Raw genomic sequence first — 18,357 nt, forward strand, 5'->3', positions numbered from 1 at the left:
GTGGATAGACCAGAGTTATCTTAGGACCCAGTTTTTCTGGCATGTGTCATGCCTGTGCACTGCTGCCATGCCTGTGATCTGTACTTCAGTTTGAAGAGCAGGATGAAGGACCTTAGCAAGAAATTTCTTTGTAAAAGTAGGGTTCTAAATATGTGCTGTCATCTCCAGCTGTGTCTTCACTTGGCATGGCATTACTAGGAAAGAATCTGTTCAAATTGAAACTTAGAGCTTTATTCTTAAAATGAGTACCTCTAACGTCCTCTGTTATAGTCATTTCTGTCAGTCAGCAACTACAGGATAATAAGCACTAATCAGGTGGTTCCTACAGAACAGAATCATTTATTTCCTAAACGTTAATGTTTGCCTCAAAGATGTGGTTGTCTGGCACTCAACTGTGAGTATCTGACCAAAAGAACTGTTGGGCATCCTTATTACCGTGTGGCATGTCTGCAAATCACAGTGGAACTTAAAATAATCAGCTCAGTACTTCTGTTAACATTGGCAGAAAATGTCCAGATATGTCCTGAAAAGCTGAATTGTCTGTTTGTGTGCCATAGCTCCATTTCACAGAAAATCAGCCAGTGACTCGAGAGTGGAGGATGGTTCAGGGCATAGCACCCACCCAAGTGCAGCGCTCTCAGGGACCACAGCAAGCAGCTCCATGGCCAGACCTTCCGTTTCCTCGGGACTGGGTGCTCGCTCCGGACCTTTGTTCTCATCGCCTCCACCCTCACTGAGCAGGAGCGAGTCTGCAGCAAGCCCTGCACAGACTGCACCAGAAAAAGCAACTGTAAAATCAGAATATTCAATGACACCCAGGTCTGTCCAGACTCAGAATACAGCGACTTTGAGCAGGCATGGCTCAAAGTTAGGTGAAATACCCAGATTTAATGGAAAATCTAAAGACTTTGTACCCACTGATGCATCTTCAAAGCCCCTGAGCTGTAACTTGAATTCTGGCTCAAAAGCTATAACTGTGAGGCAGCCAGTAAAACCACCGTCTCAGAGAATTGACATCTTTGAGCTTCCCAGGATACCAAAGATTAAAAAAGAAACCAGCAGCAAGCAGGTGGAGCCGGAACCTGCAGGAAGCCAAAGCTGTAATATCCCTAGCTCCTGCATAACCCAGCTGACTGGCAAGGAGGGCACTAATCAGCCAGGAAAGGGTAGCAGGGTGGAAAGTCAGAAGTCAAATTCCAAGGAACCACAGCAACAGACCCGTCCAAGCGGGGTGTCTTTTTCCACCCATCCCGGCGGCTCTAGCGGTTCATCACTGCTGGGCACTTCGAGAGGCAAGGGCCCTTTTGAGAGTTTTAAAATCAATATTCCTGGGAACACAGGACATCCCAGCAGGCTGTCTAACCCTGGATTTTGTAATACCTTCCGCCCTGTGGACGATGAAGTGCAGCAGAAGGAGAGTCCTTCACCGCTTTTCTCAGTAAAGAAAAAGCAGGTCAAAAGTGAAATCTATGATCCCTTTGAGCCAACAGGATCGGACTCGAGTTCAGCAAGCAGCAGTCCTGAAAGGCTTGGCTCAGGGATCCCACTAACTAATATCACCAGGACTATTTCCATTGAAAATCCCAAAGTTCAAACATTTCAAACTGTCCGTCGTTTCACCCCTTACAGGGTAGAAAACATATTTGGATCTGGGACTGACTCTGACGTGCCATCCAGTAACACAGAGTCTCGTGATGACGTGACAGTAGCAAGCAGGATTGTAGAACAGATCTCTGACACAGAAGAACGAGACAATGTGGATGAGGAAGATATCCTAAGCAGTCCTTGCACTTCATCTGCTGTTAAGGAAATTTCTAATACCAAGTGTTTAAAGGAGGAAAGCAGAGAAGGACCTAATGTGTTCTTTAATGCTGAGGAATTGATTAGACCTAATATTAATGTGAAAATAGAACCAGATAGTCCCTCAAAGAGTGATGAGCAGCAGAAAGTCCAAAAGGTAGAACAAGCAGAGAGGCGATCACGTTCTAGATCCTGTTCAAACTCCAGCTCCCGAAGCAAGAAGAAGATGAAAAGGAAAAAAGCACTTGTCAAAGAGCGTAAGAGATCACGTTCAGAGTCAAGAGATAGAGCACACTCAAGGGACCGAAGCTCCAGATCTACCTCTTGGTCAGGTGGGGAAGAGCACAGCAAAACGCACACGTTAAAATCCAAGAGCAGGAGGTCTTCTACTGACCGTTCTAGCAGTCACGAACGATCTAAAAAAAAGAAAACAAAGGATAAAACCAAGGATAAGAAGGCAAAAACTTCTTGGTCTAGGGACAGAAGGAAATCTAGGTCACGTTCGGGTAGTCCTGGAAGTACTTCTGATTTTCATGAAAATAGGAAAAAGAAAAGACGGTCTCGCTCGAGATCAAGGCGGAGGGACCGCTCCCGGTCGAACAGCGCTGAGAGGACTAAAAGGCGGAAGCACAGGAGGGACAAAAGCTACGAGGGGCATGATAAAGAAAGTAGTTTGAAGTCAAGGGATAGAAAGAGATCAAGATCCAGATCTCGGGAGAGGAGAAAATGGAGATCTCGGTCTCGGTCTGCATCTCGATCTTGGGAACACAAAAGCAGCAAATCAAAGGAAAAAAGAGTGCGATCCCGATCACGTTCCAAAGAAAGGAAACACAGATCAAAAGAGACCTTGCTTCCTTCTGGACCAGAAAAGGATCAAAAGCTTCCATCTGAAAATGTGACCAGGTGTCTAGAGCAACCCCATTCTCTGAAACAAGAGCCGAAAGAGGAGCTAGTACTAGAAGGGCTTTCCATAACCATCCAACCAAATGTCAAACTTGAGGAAATAGAGACTGAGACCCCAGTTCAGCTGAGAGAGGTCCAAGAAACTATAAAGGTAGAGCCCATCTGTCAGGAGGTGAGCAGTGAAACTGCATTCCCTGCACCAGAGATCACAAACAGTTGTGTCCCAATTGGCGATGTGGATTCTTTTGCTGAAACAGACTTAATGAATAGTACAGGTGCAGCATTGCTCGGTAGCTGTAGCAATACAAACCTAGAGATTACAGTTAAAATAGAAAATACTGCATTATGTCCATCTCTGATGGAGCAACCCCCAAAGAAGGAAGTTATCATGCACGTTCCAGCTGAGGCTGCACCGATTCAAAGCTCATCCAAAAGCAAAGTCGCGGATTGTGTGAGGGTGGTTAAGGAGGAGTGCCTTGTCCAATCAAATGAAAATACAAGTAGTTTCACTAAGCCTGAACTGGAAGTGGTACCTCAGGGTCCTGCCTTGAAATCAAAAGCACCAGTGAAAAGAGTTACCTGGAATCTTCAAGAGGAGGAAGGTGGCACGTTGTCTGCTGGAAAAGCACCAAGTAAGTTCCTTTTGGAAAACAAACAGCAGTTGAAACAGGCTGTATAAGGCTTAGGGCTTTGGTGCCTGGCCAAACGTGGTTGTAGTGTAAGAGCTCTGTCATCTGAGCTGGGGTGATGCTGTGGTCTGCAGTCCTGAGAGCTGGCATTTTGCACTGGTTGAAATGACGAGGTGAGTTGTGTTAATGGATTGGAGAGGACGTGCTGTCAGCACAGCTCAGCCAGTGGCAGCTTGTTCACTCGTGAAACACGTGCAACAGCCCCATCTCTGAGCTGGCAGCCCGTGTTCCACCCTTTCTGCACTTAACTAGCATGCTTGCTTTGCCTTCAGACTTTATAAATGTTTCTCAAAACCAAGGAGTATGACAGGGCTCTGTAGCTCGCTCCTGTGAATGCTGCTAAACCAAAGCTGCCACAAACAGTTTGGCTTGGGAACCTGTGCTGTTTGTGTTGACAGAGTTGCCCGTGTTGTTCTTAGTTGGTTACTCTCAACAGATAAACCCAGTAGGGAGCAATTGCTCAAGGGGATGAAAGGTTCTCTATTATCAGAAGCTTTAAAATACGAATGCTAAAAAATCCCTTTTATAGCTAGTTCTGTTGTTTGATGCTTTTTATTTTAATTCTTAAAATAGAATTGGGTTTGAATCTTTCACCAATTATTTTGTTCTTAAGATGTTTTCTTTTCCTTCCCTTGGGATACTAGGGATACCGTTTTACAAACTGCAGCGAGCAAAAGAAGGGGCCTGGAAAGCAGAGGACTTGAACCAAACATTAAATCAGGTGCAGTTAAATGAGCCTCCTCCAACCAATTATATGATTCCCGAGCCTATGTTTCCTGATCTAGATTCCTCTCAGGTTGGTTCCTCTTCCAGCACCCAAGTGTCATGGAAGGCATCCCATCTCATCTGTGCCCTCGTTGTGCAACACTCTTCTCTCATGGCAGTTTGCCTTCCTCTGCGTGTGGTGCATTTCATGCAGCCTATACACCTCAGCAATCCTCCAGCCATTTAATCTCTCAGGTGCTCCTTAAAATTGAAGAAACTTACTATCTTTTAGTTCTGCTCTGTACCTGCAGCTTCTGCTTTCAGCAGTAGCTTGCAGAAGGACGGTGCTGCCTGAGAAGCTGTGAGCTTCTTCCCGACTGTGATCAGGCTGTAAATGTTGGCTTGGTAGCCTTGGTCTGAGCCGTCAGTCTGTGCTGTCCACCAGCTAAAAGGGGATTGGGGCTGGTGGTGGCTCGTGGTGGATAAAGGTGCTCTGAAGATCCTGCTGCGATGTTGTCTTGTCAGCACGAGCGTTTACGGAGCGGTGTCTGTCTCACAGGTGTACTGTCAGAACGTCCCTGTGGCGCCGGCTCTGCCCTCCAGCCTGCCCCCCTACGCCCCGGTGAGCCAGCCCACCGTGCAGTTCATCATGCAGGGCAGCCTGCCAGCTCTGGGCTGCGTGGCAGGACAGAGCCTCACCCCAGAGCCGGGCAGCCTGGCTACGGCGTCTGAGCCAGGCATCCAAGCTGCTTCTGTCGGACGTGCGGAGGAAAAGATCAAAGCACCCAAACCTGCAGTGGATAAAACAAAAAACGAGGAAGTGAGTGAATGCATAAAATTAGTGAGCTGTTTGTTTGAACTTTTTATTTGGGGCATGTTTTAACTTTCTGTACTGTATTTTCCCAGCCCTGCTGGTTTTGGTAACTGACTGTGCTAACCCAGGAGCAGCAGGCAATCCTGTCTTTGAATTCATTTGGGACTTACTTCATTTGAAGTACTTTCTATTGGTTCAAAACAATAGGACAGAGAGGGATTAAAACATCTGAAATACATTCTTAAAGTTCTGAAACTTTCTTACATTAATATTTGTGACTTTTCAGAAACCACAGTGTCCAAGTTTCTCTAAACACCTGGTTTTCTCATTTCCCCTCCAGCTTTGAAATAATGTCAATTCTCATAACAATTCTGTAGGGAGGTAGGACTGTATTTTGTTCCTTATCAGCACTGAAAATACAAAGATAGTAAAACACTTTGGAGATGTTTCAGTGCGAGTCCCTTGCTGATGAGTTTTGGGTTTGCTGCACAGACCATCTGCTCTAGGCACAGTGGATGCTAACACAAGAACGAAAATAATTTGGCCCATTATTTTGCTTCATACCATAAACCAAACAGTAAGATGCATTTCCCACTGAGCCTCCATTTATGAGCAACAGTTTTTGTTAACTGTAATCATTACTTCATAGGCAACTCTGCAATTTTCACATTGTCTTCAGAGCTATCTGAAGCCGTATATTCACAGTTGTTTGCTGCTTTTAGAATATGATGCCTTTTGTTAGATGTATGTTTAATTTGGAGTTGTTGGAAGGAGGAGACCAAAATCCAGAAGTCCACATTGTAGTCACTTGCTTAAAACACATTCTTTAAGACACAGAATAAATGTTATATATGGCAAGGGCTCCTCATAGTGCAAACTGGTATTTGTTTCAAGACAGTAATTGACTGTAAAGGAAATCACTTTGAGGTGATTACTTGGGTTGTTGAAATTGTGAAATGAGAATTTTTGTTGTTTGAGTATTTCTAAGTAAAACAGATTCAGAAACCATTCCCAAGACAGCACAAAGTAATGAAGTTCTCTTTCCTGTGCAGTACATGAAGAAACTTCACATGCAAGAAAGGGCTGTGGAAGAAGTGAAACTTGCCATCAAACCTTTTTACCAGAAGAGGGAGATTACAAAGGAGGAGTACAAGAGCATCCTTCGGAAAGCAGTGCAAAAGGTGAGGGCCCAGTGAAAGGAGGTGGAGAGGAGGAGCTGGGCAGGTCATTACGGAAGTGGCAGTACTTTAGATTGCACTTGCCATTTCAGCAAATACATGCCATAACTGGGCTAGCAGGTCTTTGGACCCTGACTCATACTCTCAGTCCTGTGGTGAAGCAGTAGTGCTTTAAGCCAGACTCTTTGGTGCCATTGATGAGAGCTGTCAGTCTGTTCCTTTTATGAGGTCATGTTTTCAGTGGATGAGAGCATTGCTAAGCCTCAGTTGCGTGAGCTGAAATGTTACATGGTATCTGCCCTGGGTGAGAATGGTCAAATCCCCCTCACTAGGGCCTTCAGCCAGAATTCTAGCTGTTTCTGATAAAGTGAGAAAGTATTTTGTGCATTAGGTCCTTGAGCATCTGTGGTGTCCCTGAACCTTGGAAGAGGGCCTTACAATTTTGCTGATACTAACTTCTGCCTCAAATCTTAGTGCTGAGTAGATCATGGCTAGGAAAGAATCAGTCAGCAAGTAAATGTTGTCTCGTGAGGGGAAGTAATGCTCCTGTGGTCAAGGCAGTTAATTGATACCTCAGAGAACTGTAGTTTCTCTCTGCGTTCTTGGTATCACTGAGAAATCCCATCATAAATAAGAATTCCCAAGGTAATGGCTGCAGTTTCACATCTTCTGTGTGACCCGTATGTTTGCGGGAGAGCTGAGCAGTGCCAGTTGCTACTGAAGTCTGAACTGAGTTCATTCTGAACTCCTCCCTGAAGAGAGATAAAGTAACTTGTGTGGGGTCTGTTCTTTCTCCCCATCTCAAAATGTGTTCTCAAAACCGACAGATTCTTTTAATCTGAGCATTGCTTCCTCAAAAACATCCCAAAACTGGGATATCAGCACTTCCTTGGTTACCAAATGTTGTGTAAAACTGGATGGACATGTGGGAAAGCCAGTAGTAAAAATGAGTCTTTTTGCTTTGAGATGCCTCTGCCTTGAGTTGGTGCTCTGTAGATAAGGTCTGGCCTTTCCTGGAATGCTTGAAGGAAATACTGCTCTTGTCTTTGCTGCTTTGTGTACCCTGCTATGAGCCTTGGGGCAGTGCAGGAACTGGCTCCCCTGTGCAGCTTAGGGCCTCTCTGCCACTTGCCTGAGCTGCTGTCATTGACCAAGTGCCCTTTCTGATCCCCTGCAGATCTGCCACAGCAAAAGTGGAGAGATCAACCCTATGAAGGTGGCTAACCTGGTGAAGGCATATGTGGAAAAATACAAACATATGAGGAAACATAAGAAAACTGATGGTGAAGAAACACGTGAAGTGGAAAACTGAGAGCAAGCCACAGCCAGCATGACTTGGGCTGAACTTCTCCTAGCTGTGGACACTATGGGAATAACAGACCTGCAGTTGCATCCCACTGTAAGCAGAGTGCAGAGAAACAAGATGATCATAGACTTTATTTATGGAACCTTCTCTTGAATTGTTTCCATATGGGAATGAATTCAGGATTTTTTTGGATTACCTACAGCTGTAGAACTAAGTAACAATCAAATGCCTCAGACCAGCAAAGTAATTCGAGAGGAAACACAGAAGAGATTCATGTTTGGAGCTCCCGGATTGCTGCAGTTTTCAGGGTTACTTTGATCACATTTTTGGGCTGTGCACTTGTCTTGCTAAAGTTTGAAACTGGACACCACTTTTCATACAGTATATTGAGAGCTGTATACTGTTTCCCTTGTGTTTATTTATCGAAATATGGATTGTCTTTAGAAATTTCTGATTTAATACTTGAAATGTTGTATTTTTAGCCCGTTGGATGGTGAGCGAAGCTTTACTCGCTCTGGCATTTGGGGATTGCAGAAATGAGCTAACCTTTATAAAGTGACTTCAGAAACACTGCTCACGCTGTGGTGTTTATTTACATTCTGTTGGAAGTACCTTGTTAGCGACAAAAATTAATTTTGGGGTGGGAGATTGTGTTGCACTTGTGTAAATAATGCACTGATGGCTGGTTTTTGTGTCTGCCTTTCAGGAAAAGCGAAACAAAAAGCAAGCATTGTCAATTTTCCGTAACAAGCCCGAAGGATAAGGTTGAACTGATGTACAAAGCAGAAATGTGACAGAGTTTATAAAGTTATTTTGAATGGTTTTTGTCCTGTAGCAGGTGTCATTTGTTTGTCTTGCATCTGCCTCTTGGCCTGGCTGTTCCATGTAAACCTGCACACGTGGCTCTTGTGTAAGGAATACTGTGTTTGTGGAAGAGGACTGGAGTTGGATTAGTAATTATCCCTCCTCCTCTGCAGGAGAACTGCAGATTCCTATCAAGAATCAAAGGAGTCCAGCACACATTCTGACTTCATCTTGATGGCTTTAGCAGAGCTCCTTGCTTGCAGGTACTGCAGAGCAGCAGGTCTTTTAAGTGACTGCCTGAAATAGGGGCTCTTAAATGATGCAGCACCTTGAACCTGACTTGGATCATTCCCCATCAAATCCTGCTAGGGAGGAGATGTTTCACAGAGAAATTGAAGAGAAAGCCAGTAAGTTATAACTCAGAAACTGGCTTTCCCTCATGGGAACTGCTTTGGAGAGTTTATTTTTTTACTATTTAAACAAAACAAGCCTATATATCAGTAGTGTATGGACTGGCACAATGCTTCACTCCCATTACTCACTGTTTGTGGATGAATCCTGAGCATTTTGGAGTTAATCTTCCTTGGTTCTGTATGCTTCCTCTATGGAGGTGCAGCCTGGGTGGACCATAAGGAGGTGATGATAACTTTGGAGTTGCTTTGCAGATTTTTGGAAAAGACACATTACTGAATGCAGAAGAACAGCTGGCAGAGAAGTTACAGTTTTCAAGCTGAACTTGGAGCTAGAACACGTATGTGGAACGTGGGTGTGGGGTTGTAAATACAAACTCAGCTGATAGATTTCTTGACAAAATAAAGATTCAGAAACTTTAATGGCACTGTTGGCACAAGAATGAGAGAATGTGATCTAGTTGTGCATACATTTAGGCTGGAAATTGGACATCTCTGAATGTCTCAGAGGAGCAATTGTGCCATAACCTGTCTGTATACAGAATGAAAAAGGGTAGGTGGTGTGGAAAATAAGCCTTGACCTAATAACAGAAGGAAGATAGTGTCATTCTGTTTACCAGGAAGATAGTGTCAGTCTGTTTCATTCCTCAGGCTGTTTCACTGCTATAAATTCTTGTTTAATATTACCCTTGTACTGGCAATAAAGATAACAGGCCTGGCCTGTTGCAGGATGTGTTAGGAGTGCCTGCACTGTAAGGCCTGTGAAATTTTTTACCTCTGCATCTGCCGTTGCCTGAGGAGTGCTGAGACTGAAAACTACACCTGCGTGAGGTTTCTGCTGAAGTTACATGAACAAGAATACTGGTTCTTTCATTCTGTCTGCCATTAAAATAAAATTATCAAATTGTAAGCTGGCTCCTGGGAGAGGCAATGAGAAGCATACCTAAAAATTCCTCTTCTGGTGTGTTCTAGAACAGTTTTTCTAGTATACTGTGTATACTACTTGTTTTGGGGTTTTTTTTCCCCTTTCTGGTTGGCCCTCTTGGATCAGATACTGTTACCTGTTTAAGGGAAGAACTCTTACTTATTCAATACATGCAGTAGTTTGGTAACAGTATAACCTCCTTTTAGTGTCCTTTCATTCCTCTGGAAGAGTGGTGGTGCCAAAAGCTTGTTCAGCACAGGCAGGGAGGGAAGCTGCACCAGGAATTTTACTTGGGACCTATTCTGCCACCATGGTTGTCTCACAGGTGACCTCCAGTACTGCTTTTGGGACATAACCCTGGCCCTGCCATCTGGCCAGCCGTGCTCAGGTTCTTGAGAGCTTCTCTGAGGTTGGATGGAGAAAGAGAGGGTGGGGTTCTCTGGCAGAGCTCGGAGAGGCGGGAGCAGCGCAAAAGGAGGAAACGAAAGGGGGAGGCGAGCGCCTGGAGGATCCAGCTGGTGCCACGCTGCAGGGTCATGGCCTGTGAGTAGCTGCCCTGGCTCTTCACTGCTCTGGCTCAGTGGTGGAGGGAGTTCTTTGGCTTGTCCCTGCGGGAGAGGGCATTTGGGAGAAGGTGAAGGCTTGCTTTCCTGCTGGGCTTGGAGCATATCCCACATTTCAGTGGTGATGCTGAGAAAGGATGAGTCAGTCCTGAGCTGGGTGCATTGCATAAGGGGATGCTGTGCTTGGCGTCATGGGAGGAAGTGAAACAAGGGAGAGGAAAGCAAATCTAACCAGTTCTGGTACCGTGTGATCCCCATCCCATTGACGCTCTCCTCACCTGCAAATCTCTCTTCCCCAAACACCCTCTGTTTGGGGACATTCTCAGCCATCGCTGAGTTCCTGCCTGTGTTCCCTGTCTGTTGGGCAACACCAGCATCCCTGCATTATTTCCCCAGTTTCCCGGGGCTGGGAGCATCCCTGCAGGGAATCACAACTTCGTCTGGAGGGGGGATGATGTGATAGAGGACGTGTCTGAACTCGCTGGCCCTGGCCTCATGGGCTGGGCGAGTTATCTGTGGAGCAGCTGTCCTGATGTCAGCTCTGCAGCCCCCGCAGCCCACTGCTGGGATTAAAAACTCCCAGTTTTGGGGCAGGTGTATCTGTGGCTGGAGCTCTTGCAGGGCTCAAAGTGTGACAGCAAATCTGTTAATGTGACACTTGGGCTGCAGGTCATCATTTGGAGGGAACTCTTCCTGCATCTTCAGTCCCAGCCAAGATCCTCAGCTTCAGTTCCTCTCTTGAGAGGACACAGGAGCTGTTCAAGTAGTAATTGTGATTGCGCTGTTCAACTAGTTCCTCTGCTTTTCCTTGCTGGACCAAGTTATCCCAAAGTCCTGCAAAAAAAGAAAAAAAGGAAAAATGGTCTGCAATTCCAAAGGGTCAAAGTCTGTTTTAACCACCTTCCCTGTCCCATGTGTCCAGGTCAGGAGCAGGAGGACAGATTGCGTGAGGTGAATCTCTCTACCCAGAGGCTGCGTGTGCTCCCTCCCGCAGTCCTGAGCAATTCCATGCTGGAAAGCCTTGACCTTGACAGGAACAAGCTCAGGAGCATCACTGGCATTTCTAAGCTTTGCAACCTCAAGAAGCTGATACTGTCCAAGAATGAGTTTGTGGACTTTCCCAATGAAATCCAGAGCCTGGTCTGTTTGGAGAGGCTTGAGCTGAATCAGAACCAAATCCGGATGATCCCAGAGGGGGTTTTCTCCCACCTCCCCAGGCTGAAGCACCTGCGGCTGAACAACAACCGTCTCTGTGCCCTCCCCAGGGACCTGGCAGCCTGTCGGGGCAGCCTCCAGTACCTCAACATCTCCAACAACCTGTTCCGGACCTTCCCGCAGCCCGTCCTGCAGCTGGCACGCCTACAGGAGTTCCACATGCAGAATAACGCCCTTCGCCAGCTCCCCAGGGAGCTCTTCCAGGGACAATCCCTGAAAATGTTCAAGGCCAGTGGGAACCCCCTCCGGGAGCCACCCAGTGAAGTGTGCGCTGGTGGCATTCAGCAGATCCGGAATTACTTCAGCCAGCTTCAGCATGGTTTGGGGCAGGAGGACAAGAGGGTCAAGGCCATGTTCCTGGGGGCCTCGCTGGCTGGGAAGTCCACCATCTGCAGAAGCCTGAAGCAAGGGCAATCCAGACTGGTGCCCAAGGAAGAGCGAACGGTTGGGATAGAGATCAGTGAGTTCCAGATCGAGGACTTCACATTTCTCTTCTGGGACTTTGCTGGCCAGCTGGAATACTACATGACTCACCATGTGTTCATCACCCCACAGGCGCTCGTCATCCTTGTCATCAACCTTCACATGTAAGTGCTGAGCTGGTTTGGGTTCCAGGTAGAGTGAGGAAACTAAAAAGGAGCTGGGGAAACTTTGCACTGCACAAATTAACACCATTTCCATTGGACTTTGAGGCCTGGTCTTCTCACCATTGGCATAGATGGCTCTCCCTCTCCCCCTTTTTGCAGACCAACCTTTTAATCCACCAGCTCTGTCATCATCTTGCCAAAGGTGTTCTCAACCCTTTCAGTTTGGAAGGGTTATACTAAGCATCAACTCCTTATGTGACAGCTGAACCCCATCTAAGTGGACTTGCTTTCTTCAAGAAGCAAATCCCTGTGATCCCTCCTGTATCCTGTGGTGTTCCCTGAACCTGGAGGGAGCATCAGGCTTGGGTTTGGTGCTACAGAGGGATGCTCTCGTCCACAGCAGGGTTTGACTCTGCTATACCCCTTAAGGATGGGGAACTGAAGGATGAGCTTGGATACAGCCCATGTCCGTGGGTTGTATCTCAGATTCTGAGGCCTGATCTCTTGTCCAGTGAGCTCCTGGGACAGCACAAAGTGTGTGGTCAGGCCTGCCTGTACAGGTGGAAGTTGGCTGGAGATCCAGAGGGTGATATGTGAATTTGGGATTTTCTTTTTCTCCCTCCCCAGGTACCAAACTAACGACAAAACTTTCAAGGAGCTCGTTGGTTTCTGGATCAACAACCTGTCCATGCGAGTTCCAAACTCAGTGGTGCTTCCTGTGGGAACCCATGTGGACTGCTGCCAGGAGCAGGAGGTAGCAGAGAAGACACATGACATCATGGCCAGGATCACAGCCATGCTGGCAGAGAGAAAAAGCAACCTTGCTCACTTCATCGACAACCTGGAGAGCAGTGAGGAGCCCGAGTTTTATGTGGACCAGTGGGAGAGGCTGAAGGAGATGGAGAGCTGCATGTTAACCGTAGGGCTGAGATTATCCTGGGTTCTGGCTGGCTGAGGTCACCCTGCTGTCTCTGGCAGCCCAGTGTGCTACTGGCTAAGGTGACCTGCTGCAAATGCATCAGGCCACTGCTGCAGCCCCTCCTCAGGCTGGGGTGGATGTGGTAACTCCTGGCTGTGACCTGCAGGGTCCTTGTCCCTAGCAGGTGATGGGCATCTCCTCCTGTGGCTTGTAGCAAGTGCCTGAGGAGGAGTGTGAGGGGTCATTTACCATCACCAGGTGATTTTCAGGAACTGCTGTAGAACAGAGGCGTCAAGGAAGTGCCTCTGAAGCTGAGCCAGTGGGGTGTCTCACCCTGGGTGACCCCATGGGCATTAGGTCCTTCCTTTACCTCACAGGCTAAAAAACTCCTCTGGATGTGCTTTTGTCAGGTATGTGCTTCCTCTTTTCCAGATCTTAAGCTTAGTTGCTGTCAACTGCACGGATCACTGTGCCATCAGAAAGCTCGAGGTCGCTATTTTGAAGCATGTGAAGAATGAGGAGCTTTTCCCTGAGGTTGTCCGAGTGCTGCCGACCGTCTACAGGCAGGTGGAAGCTGCCATCGCGGATATTGCAGAGAGCGAGGAGATGGCAGCGCATGGTGAGTGCTCTGTCACCTCTGCCACGCTTTCTGGGAGGAGCTTCTGTCCTGTGCCTGGGATGGGCTCTCTCCAGTGCTTTCCTGAACTGGGGATGGGCTCTCCAGTGCTTGCTGCACCTTCTGGCCCTGTTTGTGTGGCAGTGGGGTCACTGCTGAAGACCTTGCAGTGTTCTTGCTGAAGCATGCATGAGCAGACCACATTGTCTGGTTTCTTGCTTTCCACTGATGTTTTTCTTTCTTCCCTTTTCCCTGTGTAAGCAATTAAAGACATCTTGCAGGAAGGAGCTCCACAGCTTTAATGCAACTATGTGGTTTTCAAATCTACATCCTGCTAACCTTATTTAATGGCCCCTACCCTTCCCTAGACCCTTTTTCTGTGTGTCCTGTGACTTAGCAGAACCAGCAGGCAGCTCCAGCCTTGCTTATATACCTAAAGTAAGTATTAATCCCACCCATTCCCAGTGACATCTCTGGCCCCTCTGGCCACTGTAAGATTAGAGAACGAGGAGCAAATGCTTTTCTGTTGTGGACATAATTCAGATTTTGTTTCCTGTCTCTCTATATTGCTGAATGGCAGTCTGAGGTTTAACTGGCAATCTGAGGTTTTCTGGCTGGAAACAAACCTGCTTCCTCAAACAATAATTTAAAAAATCCCAGTATTAGCTTTGTTTTTTTAGAAAGTCCTGGCAGGCTGTTCCCACTGCTGTGGGAGTTTCAGGGTGGCAGTTGGACAGCTGAGGAGAGGCAGTGCATTTTTGGTCACAGTCACCGAGCACGCTGATCCCAGCTACTTCCCCAGGGATGGCATAGGTGACGTGGGTGTTTGTTGGCTCTCTGAAGCACCTGCCTTGGAATGCTGTGTCTGACAGAAGCATGCTGAGCTCCTGCATCTCCCTCTAGGCATGATGGACCTCCAGTACCTACTCAGCAAACTCTCCCAGCGCAGGCACCTGGCCAGCCTGAACAGAGAGCTCCTCCAGGACATCCTGCGGTACCTCCATCGCATCGGGCTCGTCGTGTGGTATGAGGAAATCAAGCACTTGGAAAACACCGTCTTCCTCCAGCCTACATTTTTAATAACGATGTTCAAGGTGAGTGTGGGGATCAGGGCCATCTCTGCAGAGCCCAAGTTCTGCAGCTTTGCTGGGCTCCTCTCACTGCCACCTCATCTGTCCTTCTCTTCCCATGCAGCTCCTGGTGCAGCACCACCTTGTCCAGCAGCTCGAGAGCATCTCCATGGAGACGCTGATCGGGGAACATGCCACCGTCAGAGACAGGGCCAACTGGGTGTGGACCTTCAAGTCAAAGGCAATGCTGTGCCACCAGGCTGTGCGTGCCTTGGTGAAGCACCAGCTCTCCTCGGAAGGGATGCGGGATGTCTTTGAGGAAATCATGGGGCACAGGCCTCACAGAGGGAGAGGGAAGCTCTTCAGCCTCCTGGAGCACTTTGAGCTCTGCCTGGAGGTGAAGCACACTGAAGCACTCAACCCACAGGCCAGGGAGTTTGTGCCTGGGAAGCCCTGGGAGACAACACGGAGCCAAGGCAAGTCCTGGTACTTGTTCCCAACCTATCTGAACCAGACAGAGGAAGTGTCTGAGGTGTGGGGAGGAGATCACCCCGAGGACCTCCACATCCGTGCCTACTTCTCACCTGAAATACCTGAGGGCTTCTTCCAGAGGTAAGCACTGGTTTCTGGCTGTCAGTGAGGTTGTGGGATTGAGTTTGCTCGGTGCAGTGCCAGGATGACTCTCAGCAAGTCCTTGGCCCTTAAGACTGTGTCTGCTGAGGCCTGAGGCTGTGAGTCAAGATAGCAGGGTGGCTTCTCAGCTGCACCACACGTGTGTAGGTCCCTGGGTGAACCCCTTGCGATGTTCACTGCCTGGATGTGAGCAAAGGCCACGCTCCTTCTGGTTCCCCTTTCATCGGGACAGTGTTTGACTAATCTGTGTCCATCCAGGCAGGCAGAGGTCTCACCCAAGAATGTTCTAGTCTCACAGTCTCACCCAAGTATGTTCTAGTTTCTATGGGTCTTGGAACTGTATCAGTTTTTGGAACTTCTCCTGGTTTTCTGGACTTGTATCTAGAGTTTTATCTGATGGTGCTGTGGTTAAACCCTAACCGACAACCAAACACAACAGAGCCACTTGCTCACTCTCCCCAGCTGGTTTGGGGAGAGAATCAGAAAAGTGACAAAAACTTATGGGTTGAGATAAAGACAATTTAATAGTTGAAATAAATTATAATAATAAAGTAATAGCAATAATAATATTGTAATGAAAAGGAAATAGCAAAGAGAGAAATTAAACCCAAGAAGAACAAGTGATGCAAATAAGAAACAATTGCTCAGCACTAACCACCTCATACCCAGCCTGTTCCCAAGCAATGGTCCCCCAGGCAGCTCTCCCCCAGGTTTATATGCTGAGCGTGATGCCACTGCACATGGGATAACCCTTTGGTCATTTGGGGTCAGCTGTCCTGGCTGTCCTCTTCCAGCTTCTTGTACTCTTCCCAGCTCCCTCACTGGCAGGACAACCTGAGGACCTGAAAAATCCTTGACTTGATGTAACCCCTGCTCAGCAGCAGCTCAGCAGCAACTAAAGCATCACTGTTTTATCCACATCATTCTCATCCTAAATCCAAAGCACAGCACTGTACCAGCTACTAGGAAGAAAATTAACTCCATCCCAGATAAAACCAGGAAACTCTGGAAGGATCTCTTGGTTTAAGAGGCTGCTCCTGCTGCTTGAGCTTTCAGTAGGGGAAGGTCCTCATTTGGTGTCTGTTCTTACTGAAACTTGGTTCATATTTTCAAGTCCATCCACTTTCTCCAGTATTAGGGATAAGCTAGGAGAAAAATTATGAAAGCCATGGGCAATCTCCTTGCAGGTTCCTGGTGAAAGCTTGCTCCTTCTATTCTGCACACTGGGTGGCCAAGCTGACCTGCCTGCTTGTATGCAATGGCAAACCTCTGCTGATCAAAGAGAATAACCAGAGGGCCTACAGCTACCTGGAGCTCCGTGGCAGAAAGCCATCAGAAAGGGCAGGTAAATCCCTGATCCATATTTCATTACTTCCCACCCCATGTGTCTCCTTAGCTCTGCTCCTGCCACCTCCAACCCTATGGGAAGTGTCCCAAAAAGTCTCTGCCACATGTCCTGGTCTGGCCTGGGTCCACCAGCAGTCCACTTAAAGGTTTCCCCTTTCTCCATGGAATTCTGTTCAGGACTCCTCTGGAGGTATCACATGAAAGTGGAAAGCCAAGTTTTCGTTCTTGTCATGGAGCAAAGGGGTCATCCTTCCCCAGAAGGCCCCAGCAGAGTACAGTGTAAGGCTGGGTCTTCAAGTGATAAGCAGAAGGGCCACCCAAGTTGGGGAGCTCTTTCAATATATCATTAAATTCCTTAGGGAAGTTTGGTTAACTGGGGATGGAGCTAGTCTGACAGTTGAGGCTGTGGGTTGTGTGGGTCACAACAGAATCTCCTGGGCTGCTGTGGCTGGAGGCTGTAAGAAAGAGACATTCTCCTTTTGCCTGGAAGGGTTCCAGTTTGCCTGGGACTTCCTCGTGGCAGTTGTGCTCATCATCCAGAAGCTCGCTGAGGAGTGGCCGGGGCTGCACGTGTGTGTGAAGACTCCGTGCCGAACGTCCGGCTGTCCCGCAGAGTTCCTCTGGCCAGACCTGGATGGCACAGGTGCCACGTACGTACACACTGTGCCCTCCAAGCAAGGGCAGGACCCAGTGGTCACTACTGCAATGCTGGTCAGGCTGGTCAGCTTCTAAAAGCCACGTGAAATTAGTTATGAAACTCACCAGGCATCACAGTGCCCTTCTCCCAGCCACAGCAGCTTGTGTCCCATGTGGTGTTAACACTCACTGTGTGGGAAATTGGAGCATGGAGGGAAAGGTGAAGAAGCTGAGACTCTGGGGCTCAGGCACATAATGGTCACTTGGGGATGTGCCCACATGTCCTCATTTCATGAGGAGCTGAAGGTGCCCAGGCACCTGGGAGGGCAGCGGCTGTCCCACCAGCAGCTGCACCTCAGGTCAGGGTGGGAAGAACAAGGCCTCTTCCATGGCCTAGGCATCATATTCCATGGGAAGTGCTGAGAGCAGCTCCTGCTCCTTCTTTCCTGGGCTTTTTCCTCCACAGGACAAAGGAAGATGTTAAAACCTGCGGGACATGTGGGCACCGCTTTGGTGCAGAGCTGCTCCTGCCCAAAGGTGAGCCCAGTGTCCCGAGTTTGTGCTATAACTGTGCTCAGGGGAAGGAGGGCTGAGGGTTTCATGGGGCTGAGGGGCTAAGGGTGTCCCATTCCCACAGCACCCAGGCCGCTGGAGGAGCCCCCAGCACAGCCCTCTGCTCACTATTACGTGACAAGCTACGGCACCACCACCTTTGGGCCCAGCAGCATCCAGGTCACTCGGCAGGTAAGGACACTGCTGCCTCCCCTTGCCCAGGGACCAACAGGGATGGTCAGGCTCCTCAAATGAGGGCACGCAGTTGCCTGCAGCGTGGGGAGGGCACGCCTCATCTTCAGGCAGCCCTCTGGTTTCCACACTCTTCCCTGAGATACCACCGCCTCGGCACCTCTGAGCTGGTGGTCTGGGTGTTTCGTGTTGTACTTACTGCCTTATTTTTCCAGAACATCTCCAGTGAGTAACTCTGGGCCAGTGCTCAACGAAGAATTACTTTTGTTTAGCCCAAGCCAAGCTGTCCTCAACGCATTCTGCTTGCAAGTCATGTTTGCAGCCTTAATGCATGGAAATAAATGCATTGATAAATGCATCCCTTCACACTGGGAAGTCACCTCATCCACTCAAATTTAAGGGGAAGAAGGTGCTGATAAAGCTGTCTGATACCAGCCCACCCCTGCCAGCAGGGACTTTGCTGAAACAAGGCTGGGCACAGACCCCCATGGTT

The 18,357-nt window shown here is 48.1% G+C and overlaps 2 protein-coding genes across 3 annotated transcripts in view; both read left to right on the top strand.

Annotated features, from left to right (window-relative positions):
* Positions 1-9,389, top strand: part of PHRF1 (PHD and ring finger domains 1) — a 29,356-nt gene extending 19,967 nt beyond the window's left edge. For both annotated transcript variants that reach the window (XM_041421088.1, XM_041421089.1), the window contains exons 14-18: positions 558-3,335; positions 4,037-4,113; positions 4,657-4,917; positions 5,964-6,092; positions 7,267-9,389. In XM_041421088.1, coding sequence (XP_041277022.1) covers positions 558-3,335; positions 4,037-4,113; positions 4,657-4,917; positions 5,964-6,092; positions 7,267-7,401 — 3,380 coding nt within the window. In that variant the 3' untranslated portion in view covers positions 7,402-9,389. The remainder of the gene's footprint in view (positions 1-557; positions 3,336-4,036; positions 4,114-4,656; positions 4,918-5,963; positions 6,093-7,266) is intronic.
* Positions 9,390-9,892: 503 nt separating this feature from the next.
* On the top strand, positions 9,893-18,341 carry LOC121344836 (malignant fibrous histiocytoma-amplified sequence 1 homolog). The gene is made up of 11 exons (XM_041421094.1): positions 9,893-10,077; positions 11,020-11,899; positions 12,527-12,818; positions 13,251-13,437; positions 14,338-14,528; positions 14,629-15,116; positions 16,325-16,482; positions 16,975-17,134; positions 17,587-17,657; positions 17,758-17,864; positions 18,080-18,341. The coding sequence occupies exons 1-11, from the start codon at positions 10,071-10,073 to the stop codon at positions 18,095-18,097; spliced, it is 2,559 nt and encodes an 852-aa protein (XP_041277028.1). The 5' UTR covers positions 9,893-10,070; the 3' UTR covers positions 18,098-18,341.
* The last annotated feature ends 16 nt before the right edge of the window (positions 18,342-18,357 follow it).

This window comes from Onychostruthus taczanowskii, unplaced genomic scaffold (assembly GCF_017590055.1).
Source record: "Onychostruthus taczanowskii isolate IOZ18803 unplaced genomic scaffold, ASM1759005v1 scaffold69, whole genome shotgun sequence".
NCBI classification, from domain to species: Eukaryota; Metazoa; Chordata; class Aves; order Passeriformes; family Passeridae; genus Onychostruthus; species Onychostruthus taczanowskii.

What these genes read in the sequence shown, in the direction of transcription:
- LOC121344836 (XM_041421094.1), top strand. An exon ending in TGGAGAGCTGCATGTTAACC is followed by an intron (nt 12,819 to 13,250) that starts GTAGGGCTGAGA and finishes CCTCTTTTCCAG; the next exon opens with ATCTTAAGCTTAGTTGCTGT. An exon ending in AAAGCCATCAGAAAGGGCAG is followed by an intron (nt 16,483 to 16,974) that starts GTAAATCCCTGA and finishes TTTGCCTGGAAG; the next exon opens with GGTTCCAGTTTGCCTGGGAC.